This window comes from Calidris pugnax, unplaced genomic scaffold (assembly GCF_001431845.1).
Source record: "Calidris pugnax isolate Ruff unplaced genomic scaffold, ASM143184v1 scaffold82, whole genome shotgun sequence".
NCBI lineage: Eukaryota > Metazoa > Chordata > Aves > Charadriiformes > Scolopacidae > Calidris > Calidris pugnax.
In genome coordinates, this window is record NW_015090833.1 from 1128287 (window position 1) to 1146660 (window position 18374).

Genomic DNA, 18374 nt, shown 5'->3' on the forward strand with positions numbered 1-18374 from the left:
TGAAACGCCAGGGATGGATTCAAAAAAAAAAAAGACATAGTTGCAGGGGTGGGGAAGGGCTGCAGAGAGACCAGAGCATGGGAAGTGACCACAGCCCCCATCACCTAACACAAACCCGTGCCAGCAGCTCCCTTGCTGAGAGGAGCCCACTGTGCAGACCTTCCAGGCTCTGCGAGGAGCCTGAAAAGAAAATTTTGCATGGGCCGGTTTACAAGAACAAAACATCTCAGTTCTACGGAGGCAGAGAGCTAAAAAGAAAGAGAGGACGGAATAAAAGTGAACAGGCAGAAGACAAAACAGAACGGACAGTGTGTAACTTAAAGGGAGATGCTTTCAAAGCTAGTCCTGCTCCCAAGAAGATACGGGAGAGCTGAGGCTGCAGGAAGGGGTGCAATTCTTCCACGGAGGAATTAAAAGGGTTGCCACAGAGATGAAAAGTCAGAGGAGAGCTCTGGGCTGGCTGGCATCACAATTTCAATAGGAGCTAAGTGACATCTTTAAACAGGGGGAGCATCTGCAGCACACTGCAGGGCCAACACAAGCCAGAGCAGCTTGGCTGTGGGCATCGATATGGAAAAGAGTTCCAGAGAAGTGTCTGCTGTCCTCCCCGCAGCACCCTGAGACACCACACTGGCCTCCTCCAGGTCCTGGGCAGGGTGACACACAGCACCCAAAGGTGACTGTGCCAGCACAGCACGCACCCACCTCGCTGCCTACCCTAAGAAGGTTCTGAGCATCATGGAAGAACAAGCACAGCAGTGTCCACGACCACTCTCAGCAGCCTGGGACAGTGGATAGTCCAAAAAGGGATGGCTACCACACGTGCATATAGAGGGTCAGTCCTCAGCCTTGCTCTCACTGCAGAAATCGTTTGAGCATCACCCCCAAGACAGGTGGATCCATCCTTACCAAAAGGCTTAACCCCCCAAGACAGGAAGATCCATCCTTACCAAAAGGCTTAACCCCCCAAGACAGGTGGATCCATCCTTACCAAAAGGCTTAACCCCCCAAGACAGGAAGATCCATCCTTACCAAAAGGCTTAACCCCCCAAGACAGGTGGATCCATCCTTACCAAAAGGCTTAACCCCCCAAGACAGGAAGATCCATCCTTACCAAAAGGCTTAACCCCCCCAAGACAGGAAGATCCATCCTTACCAAAAGGCTTAACCCCCCCAAGACAGGAGGATCCATCCTTACCAAAAGGCTTAACCCATAAGCCACATGGATCCATCCTTATCAAAAGACTTAACAATCCCCCAACTTGGTCCACAGGTCCCCTCAAACCAGGATACCACGTCACCTGGGATGCTGAGGTGACACCACACTAGTTAAAGCCCAGAGTGAGAGTTTGTTGAAGATCTAGATGATCTCTATGGTCCCTTCCAACTCTAAAATTCAGTGAAATCTGTTGGCCACCCTGCTCGGGGACAAGGCTCTCAAGCCACCAGCCCTTACTGTACCCAACGTGAGCAGGTTTTGCTGTGCACTGCACTCCTAAAGCCAAAGTACGTGGCTTTTCCCAGGGGGTTCAAAGTCCACGCACATCTCCAAAGCCAGCAAAGCCGTCTCGGCCGGGGCAGCTGCGCCAGCATGAATGCAAATCACGCCACAAGCAAGCCACTATTTCAAAGGAGCCCTGGGTTCTCATTAACCCAGGCCCTAACAAAGGTTTAATCTGAACTTCCTCCCACCCAGACGGCTCCGTATGGAGTCAACGCACGGCTCCTCCCACACCATACACACACACACACAAAAAATAATCTTGATTTTCTTCAAGTGCAGTCGCGATCAAAGTGAAATATGAGACACACACACACACACAGAGGGGAAAGGGCTCTCGGGGATTAATCAGCTGTTGAACTCCAGAAGAACATGCTGGATGGGGCTGTCAGGGGAGAGCGAGGAGAGGGAAGCACCCAGCACAGAGCTGGCTGGTGCTGTGCCTTGGGATGCTCTAACATCTGCACAGCCATCCCAGCCCTCTCCATGCAGCCCCAGTGCTCAAGGCACAAACACAGCCAGGCTGGGGATTATCAGGCTAATTCTTTCCCCAGGAAGCATCATCCAGATGTCCTGAAGGAGGAGAGGAAATCCACTCCTGCTGCTACACAGCACTACGTGCTGCTCAGAGCTGGTTCCTTCTCCACCAGTTCCCCCGCATGGAAACATCCTCCTTCGCCCAGGGACCCGGTCCAAGCCTGTGTCCCAACCTCCTCCACGAGCCCCAGAGCTGCTCCTCTGCCCTTCAGCACCCAAAAAACTTCCCTCTGGGCACCCTCAGAGCTGACCCAGTTCACAGAGCTCAGCTGCAGCCTCACATTTTGACTACAGCTGGTCAAAACATTTTTTTATTACAATTAAGTGTCATCAAAACACCCTGTTTTTACCTCTAACCTGAGCTGTTTCACAGAGATGCCCTGGTTTGAACTCTTAAGACAGGAAAGATTTTGATGTCTAGGATTTTTCCAAGCTGGAGGGACAGGAGATGAAGATACTCCAAACATTTGTGTTTTTCCACTCAGCTGCCACCATTCTTCCAATTCTTTCTGCAAAAGCACTCAAAGGTTTGTTTTGAAACACAAAGTGCAGCAGAGAGCAGCGTCCTGGGCAGCTTTGCTTTGAACCCTCCTGCGGGGAGCTGATGGGAAACAAGTCCTGGAGCTAAATTCTCAGAGTGGGGAGCTCAGGAAGGGTTCCCAGGGTGGCAGGAGCAGGTTCTCATGGCTGGTTTTGCATCACCTCGCAGAAGGCAGCAGGACAGCTGTGCTGGGCAAGCCCAAAGGGACTGTCACAGACCTCAGGAGAGCCATGAGCTTTGGGTAGAGCTCAAGGGAAACTGAGATATTTTTTTTTGGGGGGGTCAGTGTGTTCCATGCTCTCTACAGCAAACCTGGTAGCACCCAGCATGTAGGGTACTCGTGCATTGACCAGGCTTCCAAGATGTGGGAAGAAGAAAAGAGAGTCCACAGGATACAACAAGAAAGGTGGGTTTTTCAAGGGAAGCAAAACAGCTGCCAAGTCAGTGGATGCCAAAATAAGAATCGCTGCATCTCCCCCGAGCAACGCTTTTTGACCTACCCTAAGATATTAGTAACTCAAAGCTGCCTTGTGTTTTTTGTCGTTTCTCAGCAACACAGTCTGGAAAGGTCTCCACTCAGGTCTACCACACATGGCAAGCTGTCTCCAGGCTGTTTTCCAGCCCTCTCCAGTCCTCAACACCACCCCATCTCTGCCTGCCAACAGCATCCCAGTGAGCCATCGGGAAGAGGGGCACAATTAGTCAAAGGAAGCTATATATCTATGAAGCAAGCCATTGAGCAAGTGGTCTTCAGAGAAGAGGGAAGTCCCAGAAAGAATCATTTGCCACCTGATATCAGGAAAGGTTAGAATCACGGGGTTGGAAGGGACCTCTGGAGATCATCTAGTCCAACCCCCTGCCAAAGTAGGTCCACCTGGAGCAGGTTGCACAGGAACTTGTCCAGGCAGGATTTGAATCTCCAGAGAAGGAGACAAAGACTTAACAATCCCCCAACTTGGTCCACAGGTCCCCTCAAACCAGGATACCACGTCACCTGGGATGCTGAGGTGACACCACGCCAGTTAAAGCCCAGAGTGAGAGTTTGTTGAAGATCTAGATGATCTCTATGGTCCCTTCCAACTCTAAAATTCAGTGAAATTCAGTGAAATCTGTTGGCCACCCTGCTCGGGGACAAGGCTCTCAAGCCACCAGCCCTTACTGTACCCAACGCCAGCAGGTTTTGCTGTGCACTGCACTCCTAAAGCCAAAGTACGTGGCTTTTCCCAGGGGGTTCAAAGTCCACGCACATCTCCAAAGCCAGCAAAGCCGTCTCGGCCGGGGCAGCTGCGCCAGCATGAATGCAAATCACGCCACAAGCAAGCCACTATTTCAAAGGAGCCCTGGGTTCTCATTAACCCAGGCCCTAACAAAGGTTTAATCTGAACTTCCTCCCACCCAGACGGCTCCGTATGGAGTCAACGCACGGCTCCTCCCACACCATACACACACACACACAAAAAATAATCTTGATTTTCTTCAAGTGCAGTCGCGATCAAAGTGAAATATGAGACACACACACACACAGAGGGGAAAGGGCTCTCGGGGATTAATCAGCTGTTGAACTCCAGAAGAACATGCTGGATGGGGCTGTCAGGGGAGAGCGAGGAGAGGGAAGCACCCAGCACAGAGCTGGCTGGTGCTGTGCCTTGGGATGCTCTAACATCTGCACAGCCATCCCAGCCCTCTCCATGCAGCCCCAGTGCTCAAGGCACAAACACAGCCAGGCTGGGGATTATCAGGCTAATTCTTTCCCCAGGAAGCATCATCCAGATGTCCTGAAGGAGGAGAGGAAATCCACTCCCGCTGCTACACAGCACTACGTGCTGCTCGGAGCTGGTTCCTTCTCCACCAATTCCCCCACATGGAAACATCCTCCTTCGCCCAGGGACCCGGTCCAAGCCTGTGTCCCAACCTCCTCCACGAGCCCCAGAGCTGCTCCTCTGCCCTTCAGCACCCAAAAAACTTCCCTCTGGGCACCCTCAGAGCTGACCCAGTTCACAGAGCTCAGCTGAAGCCTCACATTTTGACTACAGCTGGTCAAAACATTTTTTTATTACAATTAAGTGTCATCAAAACACCCTGTTTTTACCTCTAACCTGAGCTGTTTCACAGAGATGCCCTGGTTTGAACTCTTAAGACAGGAAAGATTTTGATGTCTAGGATTTTTCCAAGCTGGAGGGACAGGAGATGAAGATACTCCAAACATTTGTGTTTTTCCACTCAGCTGCCACCATTCTTCCAATTCTTTCTGCAAAAGCACTCAAAGGTTTGTTTTGAAACACAAAGTGCAGCAGAGAGCAGCGTCCTGGGCAGCTTTGCTTTGAACCCTCCTGCGGGGAGCTGATGGGAAACAAGTCCTGGAGCTAAATTCTCAGAGTGGGGAGCTCAGGAAGGGTTCCCAGGGTGGCAGGAGCAGGTTCTCATGGCTGGTTTTGCATCACCTCGCAGAAGGCAGCAGGACAGCTGTGCTGGGCAAGCCCAAAGGGACTGTCACAGACCTCAGGAGAGCCATGAGCTTTGGGTAGAGCTCAAGGGAAACTGAGATATTTTTTTTTGGGGGGGTCAGTGTGTTCCATGCTCTCTACAGCAAACCTGGTAGCATGTAGGGTACTCTTGCATTGACCAGGCTTCCAAGATGTGGGAAGAAGAAAAGAGAGTCCACAGGATACAACAAGAAAGGTGGGTTTTTCAAGGGAAGCAAAACAGCTGCCAAGTCAGTGGATGCCAAAATAAGAATCGCTGCATCTCCCCCGAGCAACGCTTTTTGACCTACCCTAAGATATTAGTAACTCAAAGCTGCCTTGTGTTTTTTGTCGTTTCTCAGCAACACAGTCTGGAAAGGTCTCCACTCAGGTCTACCACACATGGCAAGCTGTCTCCAGGCTGTTTTCCAGCCCTCTCCAGTCCTCAACACCACCCCATCTCTGCCTGCCAACAGCATCCCAGTGAGCCATCGGGAAGAGGGGCACAATTAGTCAAAGGAAGCTATATATCTATGAAGCAAGCCATTGAGCAAGTGGTCTTCAGAGAAGAGGGAAGTCCCAGAAAGAATCATTTGCCACCTGATATCAGGAAAGGTTAGAATCACGGGGTTGGAAGGGACCTCTGGAGATCATCTAGTCCAACCCCCTGCCAAAGTAGGTCCACCTGGAGCAGGTTGCACAGGAACTTGTCCAGGCAGGATTTGAATCTCCAGAGAAGGAGACTCCACCACCTCTCTGGGCAGCTAGTTCCAGGGCTCTACCACTCTCACAGTAAAGAAGTTCCTCCTCACGTTCAGGTGGAACTTCTTATACTCAACAGGAGGAAAGATACCCCCCAGCCCTGCTCACAAAACAGCCAGCCCCGACACACCGGGGGCTGTGACAAGCTTTGCACCAACACAACACAATTTTAAATCTTCCCCCATTAAAGGCAAGAACAAGAATGAGTCCCAATGACAAATTCTACATTGAATCCACAGCATTAGGAGGAAAAAATCTTATCTCCCATCATGTCCCATCAGGGCCCTAAGGGACAAAGTCCTTCCTCACAAAGGGGAACCACCCCGCTCAGCCCCCCCCAGCTCACACCCAAACGGTGTGTGCAAAACCAGCACGCCAAAGAACCCAGCAAAGGAGGTGAAGACAGAATTCTTCCCAATGTTTGCTCAGGTTTAATGAAAACAGCCCCACACGCTCTCCTCTTTCCCCTCCCTCCCTCTCCACAATGGGCAAAGAAAGAGTAGGACTTGCAAGATAGAAAATATATATATATATAGGCAGAAAACCTTCAGGGTCCCACCCTCTTACAAAACCCACTGGAGATGGATGCCTCTTGTGAACCAGTTCTCTCCCAGCCCCAGAGCTGGGTCATTTCCCTCCGTCAGCACTCGCAGCTGGAAAAAGGGGGTTATGGCCTCCCTTCTGCACGTCCGAGGGGGAGGAAGGAGCCAACCCGCATGTTTATTTGTTGTCTGTGCAGAATTCCTGCATTCCTTCCCTTGTTTACTCATCTGCTCTCAGAACATACTCAGACCCCAGCGAAGGGCTTTTGGGGCACTGCATTCCCCCACGAGCTCGGAGCTCTCGCTGGAGACCAGGAGAAGCACGAAGGGGACAGAGAGAAGCCAGCAAATGGGTGGTTACAGAAGTATGTTTTCAAAGTGGTTGGACAAGAAGTAGAAGAAGGATCAGTTCTCTCCAGATCTGGTCTCCATAGAGGTACATCTCTACCCCTGGAGGTCTAAGACCCTATTAAAGAGGACACATGGATTTTCTCACCCTCTTCCCAACAGCTATGTTGTTGCACCCACAGCAGCAATAGTAACTCAGCCACCCTCTTTGGCATGGCCATGCCAGCACTCCTCACGTTGTCCCATGGACAACTACAAGTCCCATGGTACCTGTGCTCTGCCTCAACATCACAACCCACCTCATCTGAGACATTTTTGGGAGCAAACACAGAGGCTCCACAGAGATGAAGGTGCAAGGGCTTCACCAGGACAATACAGAAGCACAACTCATACCCCCTAAAAATCACCTAGCTCTTTGGCTTGGCTCTAACATAGTCATACCTTGGAGAAGCAACCTTCACCCCCAAGCAGAACTTGGCTGGCTTCTTGGATCCCTGCAGGAGTCCACAAGGCTGACTTCACAAGTGAGGAAGCCCCCAGAGGAAGCTGGGTGTGACTCCCATGAAGGACAGGCCTTCACCACAGGCTTAACCCATTAACTTATTAGCTCTAAACCCACAGGAAAATCTAACTCAGGTGTGAGGGGTCTAAACTCCCTGGTAAGTGCTTGAGACACACTTGTGTTGGGACAGGACTTGCAATGGGGATGCCCCCAACCACATCAGGCTCGTTGCAGAGGAGGACTGAGAACCTGCATCAAATCTGGAGCAAACAAAAAAAAAAAAGGCATAAAATAACTTCACCTGGCCGTACCTTGGCTGCAATCGCTGCCTTTGACAACAAGGTCAATGCCAGGCACTGTCCCCGTGACCAGCGAGTCCACAGAGCAGTATGGCTCTACCCCAGACACATGTAGAACAGCAGGATTGATCCACCCCATCACCAGCCAGATCGTTGGCCGATCAATCATTTACAAGCTAAGCACACAAGGTGGCCAAACAGAGCCAGGGCTTGGCCACTGCTGCATCTGGGAGCTCAGAGCCCCCCTTCCCCGGGGAAAGCCAGGTACCCTCACTCCATCCAGCCTCACCTTCCACGCAGTGCTCCACCTCCTCCAGGTTGCGCAGCGTTATCCGCATGAGGCTGGAGTTCAGCATCAGCTCGTTGCGGTGGGCCGGCCACATGTACTGGGGGGCCGGGTTGACAAAGAAAATCCGCGTGTCCCCCGTCGAGACTTGGTTGTCACAGATCAAGGGGTCCCCGAAGCCGCCAATGACCACCTTGTTCCCACCATCCAAGAGGATCTCGTGAGTGACGATGTCTTTGCCTTTCAGGTAACGCCAGACTCTCACCTTGAACGAGAAGGAGAAAGAGGACGTGAGGCCATTTCCCGGCCACAGCCAACCAGCACCTTCTGGCCCCATTAATTTTAATCGTGTTGTCCCGAGATGCAGACAGGAGCGGTTCAGGCTGGCAGAGCCTTCCAGCAGAGCTAATTTCGTTAGCCATCCCTCTAAAAGCACAAAATGTGTGGGCAACGGACTAAAGCACGGACTACTCTTCCTGCCAAAGTTGCACCCAGCTCTCCAACCCTTGGTGCTCCTGCCAGAATCATGGCACAAGGGGTCCCTCAGCCACACAGGCTCTCCAGCTAAGGGACAGAGACCCCCGTCCCCTTGTGTGCACCACCTCTGTGCACTGGGATGCACCAAGGCCTAGGATTTACCTTCCCTTCCCACCTCTCTTCCCTTGGAAGCAGCCTCCAGGCCAAGAGTGTCACCAGCCCAGTCGCTGCTGCTACAGCCTCGAGACGAAGAGCTGCCCCACGCCAAACCAAACCCTGCCTTGACTCACCTCCCCGGAGGCCCATGAAACCAAAACATCCCTCTCTCCTTCCTCTTCTCTCATCACCAACTCCGGGAAGGACTCGCCTTCCCCACCCCAAGTGCAAACACGGAGGGTAGCAATGCCCCTTCCGTTTGTTTGGGCAAGAACCGCGGCTCCAGATAAGCTGCCACTTCTCAGCAAACACTTGGGGGCCACCAGCAGGTGATACTGCTAGCCAGAGACCGAGAGACCAGCCTCCTGCGTGGCACAGGAGACCCCGGATGGGCCAGCAAGGTGGTGGCTCCCATGGGAGAGTGGAGCAGAAGCAACCAGGCAAGAGGTGGGGTGGGAAAAGGGGCGAGAAGACCCTGGCAGCCCCCGTGGCACAGCTCAACCCAGCCCAGAGAGCTGCTCGAGAGCTTCCCCAGTAGAAGGCTCTGCTGCTGTATTGCCTCTGCTGTACATGACCAGTAGGACCAAGGATGAGCTCATCAACCTTTTCCCTCTGATGTTGTTCTAACCTTTAGGCCCACAACAGCCCTTCCAGTTGCCATGTGAGTGGCCGTGGCAGGGAACACTGCTCTCTGACCAGGGACACTGCACTGAGCCAGGGGAAGCTGGCAGAGACTCAGGAAAATCATTTATCTTAAAAATAAACTTCAGAACTGACCCGCTCTTGCCCATTATTAATAAAGAATTCAAATTCATAGCAGGAGATCCACCCCTGGTCTGGATGCTTGGGCAGAAGGGAGAGACAACTCACCTGCCATTAACTCTTTCCACATACAAGGGCTGGAAGTCCAACCTCTAAGGACACTGGCCATGGGGTGAGGGACATGACTCAAGCCCTACGAGGGGAACAGGCAAACCTCAGCCTTGCCAGAGGAACCCCCCTTCCATTCTGCTCCCAGGCAGCATCATCCAAGGTGACAGACTCCAGATGGTACCACTCTCCCAGAGACGTCCTGACTCGCACCAAAATCTCAGTGGTGAAATGTATCAAAGGGGGAGAAAACACTTCTGCATTAAAAAATAAAATCAAAGCTTTGAAGGGAACGTTACATGGCTGCAAGTCCCCAATGAGGGAAAGCTGCACCGCTGAGGAGAGCAGCATCCATCCATGGGAGAGGCTCAGAGCCTTAAAAGAGGGGCAGGAGGAGGCAGGTGGGATGGGGGAATGAAATTAGGGGGTGTTCTGGCTCTGACACAGCACTGGTACCTTGGGAAGACGAAAGGCAGAGCAGACACACTCCATGTAGAATTGTCAAAGGCGACTTAACGTTCCTATGAATGACTAAAGCAAACCCTCTGTGGATTTGCTAAAATGCAGGGAGGATTTGGCAGCAGGAGCTGGTTTCCCTTGACTCATCCAAACTTCAGGAAGAAAAAAAAAATATAATAAATAAGTCCTGGCCACAAGAGTTAGTGCCGCTGTGCCCTTCCTGCTGCCAGCGGTTCTAGAGCAGCTGCTGGCTCGTCCCCCTGCCCAAAAAAGGCGAGATTTGCACAAAACCACGAGCCAAACCTCTCTCCAGAGCCACGCTTTCTGTGGCAAATCCTCCCCAATGAGAGAAACACCCCGTGCAGAAGGGAGGCAACAGCCCTAAAATGAATTTTTCCTGCACGTGGGACACCAGGGGACACGTCTGATGGGTTAAAAATCCTCCTGCCACCGCCGGAGTCCTCTCGCAGGGGAAAGATGACACAGGGACGAGTGGCTTGTAATGGGAACAGCTCATCAGAGAGCTGCCTGAGGTTTCGGCTGGGAGCAAGGGCGGGCTCCCTGGCAAGGGTATACATCACTGTGACCGCAGGCATCCCCAGCCTGGCATGCTCAGAGCGTGCTTTATCATGCTCTTCTGCCAGCAGCTCCCCTCCTTCCGCAGTCACCTGCATTCCCCAGCCCTCTCCACCGCCCGGAGAGCACTTCATCCCACCCTGCCAAGCACCACAGTGCTCAGGGAAGGGGGTGGCTCGGAGATAAGGGGGCTCTCCAGCCCCTCTCCGAAACAGGCAGGCACGTAGGACCCTTTTTCAGAGTGCAATTCCCAAGGGAAGGCAAGGGGAGGAGGAAGGATGCTCACAGGAGCGCGGGCAGAGAGGTCTCTCCCCACCCTGGCAAAAGGGTTGGGGTGGGGGGATTTGTTCCAGGTGAGGAGGAAAGCACAGAGCAGATGTTATCCCGCTCTAAAATGAACCATTTTTATAGTTATCCACAACTTGCACAGCCCTTCAAGTGCATCATGTTCCTCTCTGGGCTTCTTTTGAGACCATTCAGAAAGACTTCTCCTCTCTGCCAAATACCTGCATGGCATTACTCAGTGACCACAGAAGACACACACCAGGACCTGACACTGCAAAGTTCAAATAAGAGGGTAAAAACATACCAGTGGCTAGGGGGAACGCAAGCCTCACGACCTTTAATCAACCTTGTAACTTTTTGAAGCCCAAAATCCAGAATTTCATGGGGTGGGAGCTCAGCACCATCTCAGTCCTGAGCAAGAGGCTTCAGGGTCCATCTCAAGCTGAACTTCCCACACTCTGTCCCTACCACGATTAGGAGCAGGCACCTACAGGTCCTGGGGCAAGGGAACTGGGCCATCCCCACCACCACAGGGACAAGCGGGCTGGGGTGAGACCCTCCTGCTCACTGTCAGAGCCCAGCACGAAATTCACCTGTCCAGCAGAAAAAGGGAATGAATTTAGTGTTGTTTGTACTCTACGGGTGCAACTGAAGGTTAAGAATAAAGTTTAGGAGTGTATTTTATTCTCCAATCACACTCTCTCCTTCAGGTGTAATATTTGCCAGACACAGAGAAGGACTCAACTTGATGGGTCTCAGCCCAGCAGGTCCTGTGATCCCAAGAGCAGCCTCTGTACCTCGGCGAGGTGAGCCCTGTTCTGCATACCTGAGATCAAAAAACCACCCCAGGTGTAAACACCACCGTGACAGCTCCTCTTCGGATGCCGCACATGCCCTACCTGCCCCAAGACAGGGAGACGTTCGTTAGGAGATGTGCTCACATGCTTTCACACTCATTTATCTTCCACCACGAAGGGGGAAGAGTCAGCTCCCCTTGGGCCAGCGCTTCTCAACACCACCGCAACCAAAAGACAAGCAGCAACTCATACACAGGCTACCTAGAGAAAAGGAGGCTGAGAGGAGACCTTCTCGCTCTCTCCAACTCCCTGAAAGGAGGGTGTAGAGAAGCAGGGGTCATTCTCTTCTCCCAAGTCACAGGTGATGAGGCAAGAGGAAACGGCCTCAAATTGCACCAGGGGAGATTCAGGTTGGATATTAGGAAAAAATTTTAATCTAAAAGGGTTATCAAGCATTGGAATGGGCTGCCCAGAGAAGGGGTAGAGGCACCATCCCTGGAAGTGTTCAAAAGAGGGGTTGACATGGTGCTGGGGGACATGGTTTAGTGATTTTTTTTGTCAGAGTGAGGCTGATGGTTGGACTAGGTGATCTTGAAGGTTCCTTCCAACCTAGATGATTCTGTACCATCCCTCCCCATACGCCCCAAGTCCAAGTTGCTGGGCTGGGAGGGAGATGATGGGCAGAGAAAGCGATGCCTATTCCAGCCCGAGAAGAACCTGCTCGGTTGCACGCAGCCTGAGCTCTTCTCTCGAGAGAGATGGCAGTCAACCAGCGAACAGAGGGAGCTTCAGATGGCAGGGAAGGGGAGCTGTGACAGGCAGCTTCCCTCCCTTCTGATCTTACAGGAATCCCGGCATGGAGAGGGAGACATCTGCTCCACCATATGCAGATGGTGCCACCCCAGGCTTTTTCAAAGAGCCACCTGGGAGGATGGCACCCCAGGTGAGCCGGGGAGGCAGGGTGCTAAGGAGGCACAGCTTGAACAGCTTTAGCAGAAGCTTCCCCCCACCCCAGGGACCAGCTGGGTCTCCAGCCCTTCTGGAAGCAGCACAGCTCCCTTGTGGTTGTGGTTTCTTCCCCACAGTCAAGTCCAGACACCTTCCTCCAGCCCCACCAGCTCCACCTCCTCTTCCTTCGGCAGCAGCCCCCGGGGCAGGCGCTCGCTGCGAGGAGGTGAGGTACACAAGCAACCTGGGAAAAAATAAAAAAAAACCCCCAAAACCTACCAGGAATACAAAGCAGACAAAAAATAGGAGAAAAAAAAAATAATAATACAGGAGGCAGGCAGAGAACACAGCCCGAGGCTCGTGCTGAAAGGCAGCAGCCGGGCATTTTCACAGCTAGGTCTGAGACAGGGGGAGAAAAGGCTCAAACCTACCCTCTCTTCTGAAGCAGATGGTAATTTGAGTTAATTAGCCCGGCTGCTCTAGTCATACACCTCAGAGCCAGGCCACAGCCTTCACAAGCAACATCAGAGTCCACCAGCTTTCTCCCCCACCTTTATCCTCCATAATGAATGGATGAGAAGACACCAAAGACCAAGCAATTACCTGTAGGGCATCCCATTCATCATCACACACAATTAAGACTTTGTCACTGGTGACTCACCGGCTACATCAAGGATTGGGGAAGAAAAAGGAGAGAGAGAGAGAGAAAAAATTAGGCTGGAACCTAGTTCCAAGAGGTGCCTTCCCTATAGCAGACTCACTCCTTTGCCAGCGAGCACATAAAACACTGGATTAAGGCTGTTTTACAAGACTCCTGGCAGTTACAGGGAGGCAGAGTGAGAACAGCAAGGACTTTATTTAAGCAGAGCCTTGCAAGGGTGTGTTTTAAGAGCAACACAAAACCCCAAAATAAATGGATTTTTGCAACATGCCATGGGGATCCATCCCACAGTAGGGAATGGGACCACCTGGACAGGCACATGCGGTGCCCCCAAAATTCCTGCCAGGAAGATGGTTTGAGAAGTGCCAGGCTTGGTCTCGTAAAGAAAGATGAGAAGTTAGAGCACAGTCTCCTTGGGAGGCGAGCTGTCACCTGGGACAGAAGGAAAAAGGGTCACCACGAGCATCAGCTCTGCCTGAAGCTTCACGGGTGGCTCTGCCAAATCCTTCCCCCCCACACGTCGTCCCTCTCCCCTTCCTTGTCACTCTGTGCCTTTCCCCAGCAGAAGCCAGCAGAGCACCAAACCCACCTCCCCCAGCAACCTCCACATCCAAGCCCAGCTGGAGAACAGCCACCGTTACCCCCCGAAATAGGGGGCTCTATTGTCTGGAACAGGATCCACATCCTCTACACCACTTCCTATAGCGCATATAGAACCTGCATTTGTCCTATAAATAGGTGGTCCCTTCATAAATATCAGGTCAGACCAGAATAAGGCACACCAGAGGACTCAAAAGCAGGAAGGGACAATGCCAACAGGCAGGCTGGAGATAGGATGAAGCTTGGGAAGAAAAGCAAGCCCAGCACCCCAGTTCCCACGTCGAACCCCCGGGTGAAGCAGCACCCATCAGCCAGTTTTCAACTTCAGGAGTTCCTTCAGCCTCTTCTCCCTTATTATTCATCTCCTCCAGCAGCACACGAGTGGCTGGTAGCTATTTAAGGGCGTTTATCTAACATTAACTTCACATTTTCTTCTGGCTTGTAATGTGCTTATCTCCGCACACAGAGTGGCTGGTAGCTATTTAAGGGCGTTTATCTAACATTAACTTCACATTTTCTTCTGGCTTGTAATGTGCTTATCTCCCTCTATCAAAGGCTTCAGCTGGGAGGGTTTAGAGTTTAACTGGGGAGAACAATACAGTGAGGCAGCACCCGCAGATATTCGCATGCCTGCTCCCTCCCAGAGACCACCCAGCACCAATAACACTCTACACTATTTTGGGTGTGGGCTCCAGGGAACTCCTACCGCACACTTGGCCCTTGCCTTTCCTCTTCAGATAAAGAAGAGCCCGACCAGAGATAAGCGTGGTATTTGGAGGTAACCCCAGGGCCTGGTTACTGGAATATGACAGCGAGGAAGAGGATGTTGAGCTTTCTCAGCGGATCCTGATGCTCAGGGGGGATCTGATCAATGCTTATAAATACTTCAAGGGTGGGTGTCGAGGATGGGGCCGGTCTTTTTTCAGTGGTGCCCAGGGACAGGACAAGAGGAAATGGGCACAAACTTGAATATAAGAAATTCCACCTAAACAAGAGGAGGAACTTCTTCACTTTGAGGGTGGCAGAGCCCTGGCAGAGGCTGTCCAGGGAGGTGGTGGAGTCTCCTTCTCTGGAGACCTTCAAAACCCACCTGGACACGTTCCTGTGCAACCTGCTCTGGGTGGCCCTGCTTTGGCAGGGGGTTGGATGAGATGATCTCCAGAGGTCCCTTCCAACCCCATGGGATTCTGTTATCCCTCCTGCACCTCGGCTCGCTCCAGCTCCGCGGGGCACCAGGAGCCAACGAGTCAGGTTTAATGCCCAAACTGCCCGTTTGGAATCTAAGGGCTTGGCAAAAAAACCAAAAAGAAACCAAAATACAAGTATGTCTAACCCAGCAGCAGCGATTTCAATACTTTGAGAGATCTTAAGAGTGAAACAGGCCAACAGCTGCTGCAAAGCCCCGCATTGACAAGTCATGAGCATCACACCCTGCTAAGTCACAGCCAGGAGAGATTTATCCGCTTTCAGGGCCTTAAGACTCTCCAAGTCCCATTTCAAAGCTTGCTTTTTTTTTTTTCCCTGCGAACACGCTATGAACATAGCGTAAAAATTCACATGGAAGAGACTGATGTGGAAGTAAAGGGACTGAGGAAGACAACTGCTAGATGTCCCAGCGTGACCAAGGAAGCCAGCAGCACTGCCACAACGAGATGGGACGGGATGGCCACTTCCACCCAGGGCAGGAGAGAAGGTTTTTCTCCTTTCGCTTTCTTTTGGAGGACTCTAGGACTGGAAAGGTACCTTGGGGCCAGGTTCTGGCCTTCAGGTGCACATGGAAGAGACTGATGTGGAGGTAAAGGGACTGAGGAAGACAACTGCTAGATGTCCCAGCGTGACCAAGGAAGCCAGCAGCACTGCCACAACGAGATGGGACGGGATGGCCACTTCCACCCAGGGCAGGAGAGAAGGTTTTTCTCCTTTCGCTTTCTTTTCGAGGACTCTAGGACTGGAAAGGTACCTTGAGGCCAGGTTCTGGCCTTCAGGTGCTGCTATGAACCTAAAAATCCCACCGTTAAGTCCAGAGTAAGTAGCACGAGCCTTCTCCCACAGCATTGCTTGGGACACCTCGGGGAGAGACGGGCCAGAGAGTCCCTTCCCAAGCTGAGCAATGCAAACCATGTCTCAAATAAAGCCACCACCCCACAGACTAGGTTCCTCCCCACACTTTGCTCCCTAGCTGCCCTCCCTTGGACTCGGCTGCATCCCATTGAAGGCAGAGATGCTGAGTAAGCAGGATTTCCCATCACAGGAAAAACCATTTTCCCAGCTCGGGGTCTCGCTCGGATGCAGCAAGACGGAGCCTGGATTTGATGCTGGGCCAGACACTGTGCTGCATCCCCACAGTGGGAGCAAGGAGACCCGTTTCCCAAATGAGCATTTCTGCCCCATCACTACCCTCCCTGGACCACCTCCTGCCCCCTTGCCCCAGCCTCAGGTGGCCCTCATCCACCCGGCCATATGCCCCCCAAGCTGCCGCAGGACACCCGGCTGCTGGCAGCAGCTGATTAGTTTTCTACGTAGCACCCAGGATGTGCCAGACACTTTGCAAACATACGGTCCCTGCGCCAGCCCGGAGGGTCCGTGATTTAATTTAGGAGAGCTGGGTACAGATTGTGCCACGCAGCATCGCACGGGGCAGAGCGGTGGGGAACGTGTGTGAAGCACCAGCTGGACAGACAGAAGCTTTTTTTTTTTCCCTTTTGAATTTTTTTTTTTTTTTAACTAGTTTATCGGGCTGAGAGATGCTCCAGAAGAGAGGGCATGGTATGAAATAAACCTTCCTCTGCTGCACATCACCCCAGGCCCTGCATAGCACTAACCACAGGCAGGAACCGCAGTACTTTTGAAGGATGGGCAGAAGAGGGGATAGAAGAGGAGGGAAAAAGAAGATATATATATATATATAAAAAAAAAAAAAAGGCAATGTAGCAGCATGTCCTTGCAAGTGAGATTCCTGCCCCGGGAAGGGTTAAGCCTTACAGCACGTTTTCTGACAACCAGGCGGATGGTATTTCAGGTTGCTCAGTACTTTGTCAGCTTGGGAAGGGGGGGAAAAAGAAAGAAAGAAAGGAAAAAAAAAAACCAAACCCATAGCCAGAGGCCAGATTGGTAGTTAAACAATAGCTTGAGCTCGAGGAACTCAAGATGCTGCTAAAGTAAACAGGGAGCTGCAGGGAGAGGGAGAGAACACCTTCCCCAGCAGCCCAAACCCTGGCAGAGCAGAAAGTTGGGAGCCAGCTCCGCATGATGGAAAAGAGGGAAATGCCCATAAAAAGCAACCTTGAAGAGATTCCCCTCCGCACAGCTGTGGGAGCTCTTAAACGGAGGGGGGGGAGAGAGAGAAGAGAGAGAGAGACTCCGCAGGCTAAAAATACATAATTACACACCAAAGCTCCGGCGTGTACACACACACACACACATATACACACATACAACAAAAACCACACGCCGCCCGCCCCAAAAGGAGCCCGGGGAGGGGGGGCTGAAAGTTTCTCCCCCCCCATTCATCCCTCCATCCCCTCACCTTGCAGGAGTAGGTGTGGTGGACGGGGTCCACGTTCATGATCTCTTCCACCGTGCCCGTCAGGACCACGTTGGCCTCCTCCTCCCTCCGCTCCAGCTCCCGTTCGGGGCAACTGGCCCCGCCGCCGCCCAGCGTTAGCCCAAAGACAAGGGCTACTAAAGCCCGGGCTACCGCCGTTCGCCCCCCCATTAGCCCGGCCGAGCCGCGGCGGTTCGGCCCAGCCCCGGGCAAAAAAGAAAAAATAAAATAAAAAATAAAAAAATTAAAAAAAAAAAAGCCCCGACGGAGCGGGCAGGAGACAAAAGCGAAGCCCCGCTCGCAGGCTGGGCTGGCGCAGAGAGAAGGGCTACTTTTGTTCCAGGAGGTGAAAAAGGAGGAAAGAAAGAGAGGGAGGGAGGAGAGGAGAGGGGAGGGGAGAGCAGGGGAGGGGAGAAGGAAGAAAATCCCAAGAGGAGGAGGAGGAGGAGGAGATATCTCTCCCCCGAAAGCCGCGGCCGGGGGAGAAGCGCTCGGTCCTCCGCTTTGCCCCTGTAAGAAAGCCCGCAGATTTGCATGTAATCTGAATTGCTGATAAGGAGAGGAGCGGGGAGGGGGGGGAGAGAGAGAGAAAGAGGAGGGAATGAGAGGAAGGGAGGGAGGGAGGAAGGCAGCCAGCCCTGCTGCCGGCTCTTATTGCAGCGCCGCCGCCGCGGACGCCACCCCCAGGAAAGGGAGCCCGCATCAGGTTAATGGATAATCAGCGCGCCAACGTGAGGAGACTTTTAAAGGTGTAGGGACCCGCTGCCGAGAGGCTGTCTGCCTCCCCGCCGCCTGTGTGTCCCCCCCCAGCCCTGTCCTGGGGTCCCCTGGTCGGAGGTCGGGGGTCCCGCACCCGCGGGGATGCGCGGGGCTCGGCGGGGATGCGGCTGCAGGTTGGGATGGGGGAGCCCGGCGCTTCCCCGCATCCCTCCCTGCCACCCCCCAGCTCATCCTTGGCATCGCCAGGGTTGGGGGGGGGCTGCTGAGCCTTTTCCCTAAGGGGAAACTGAGGCACGGGCCCCGCAGAGCTCCCACGGGTGCTCCATCCCGGGACAAAGCGGGTCACCCACGCCTGGGCCATCACAGCTTCTGGGTTTTCCCCGGGGGACGTGGCCCTCAGGGGTTCCCAAACTTCGCCCCCACTCAGGGCAAAGCCACCCTCCCCCGTGGGATGGCCTGTGGCTGCCCCTGGACCACCGCGACCTCCTGCCCTGCCTTCCC

At 53.0% G+C, this 18374-nt stretch overlaps 1 protein-coding gene across 1 annotated transcript in view; it reads right to left on the bottom strand.

Annotated features, from left to right (window-relative positions):
• Positions 1-17660, bottom strand: part of AGRN (agrin) — a 157272-nt gene extending 139612 nt beyond the window's left edge. The window contains exons 1-2 of the mRNA XM_014941477.1: positions 17136-17660; positions 7784-8045 (exon numbers count right to left, since the gene is read on the bottom strand). Of these exons, the coding sequence (XP_014796963.1) occupies positions 7784-8045; positions 17136-17324 (451 nt within the window). The 5' untranslated portion in view covers positions 17325-17660. The remainder of the gene's footprint in view (positions 1-7783; positions 8046-17135) is intronic.
• Between the last annotated feature and the right edge of the window lie 714 nt (positions 17661-18374).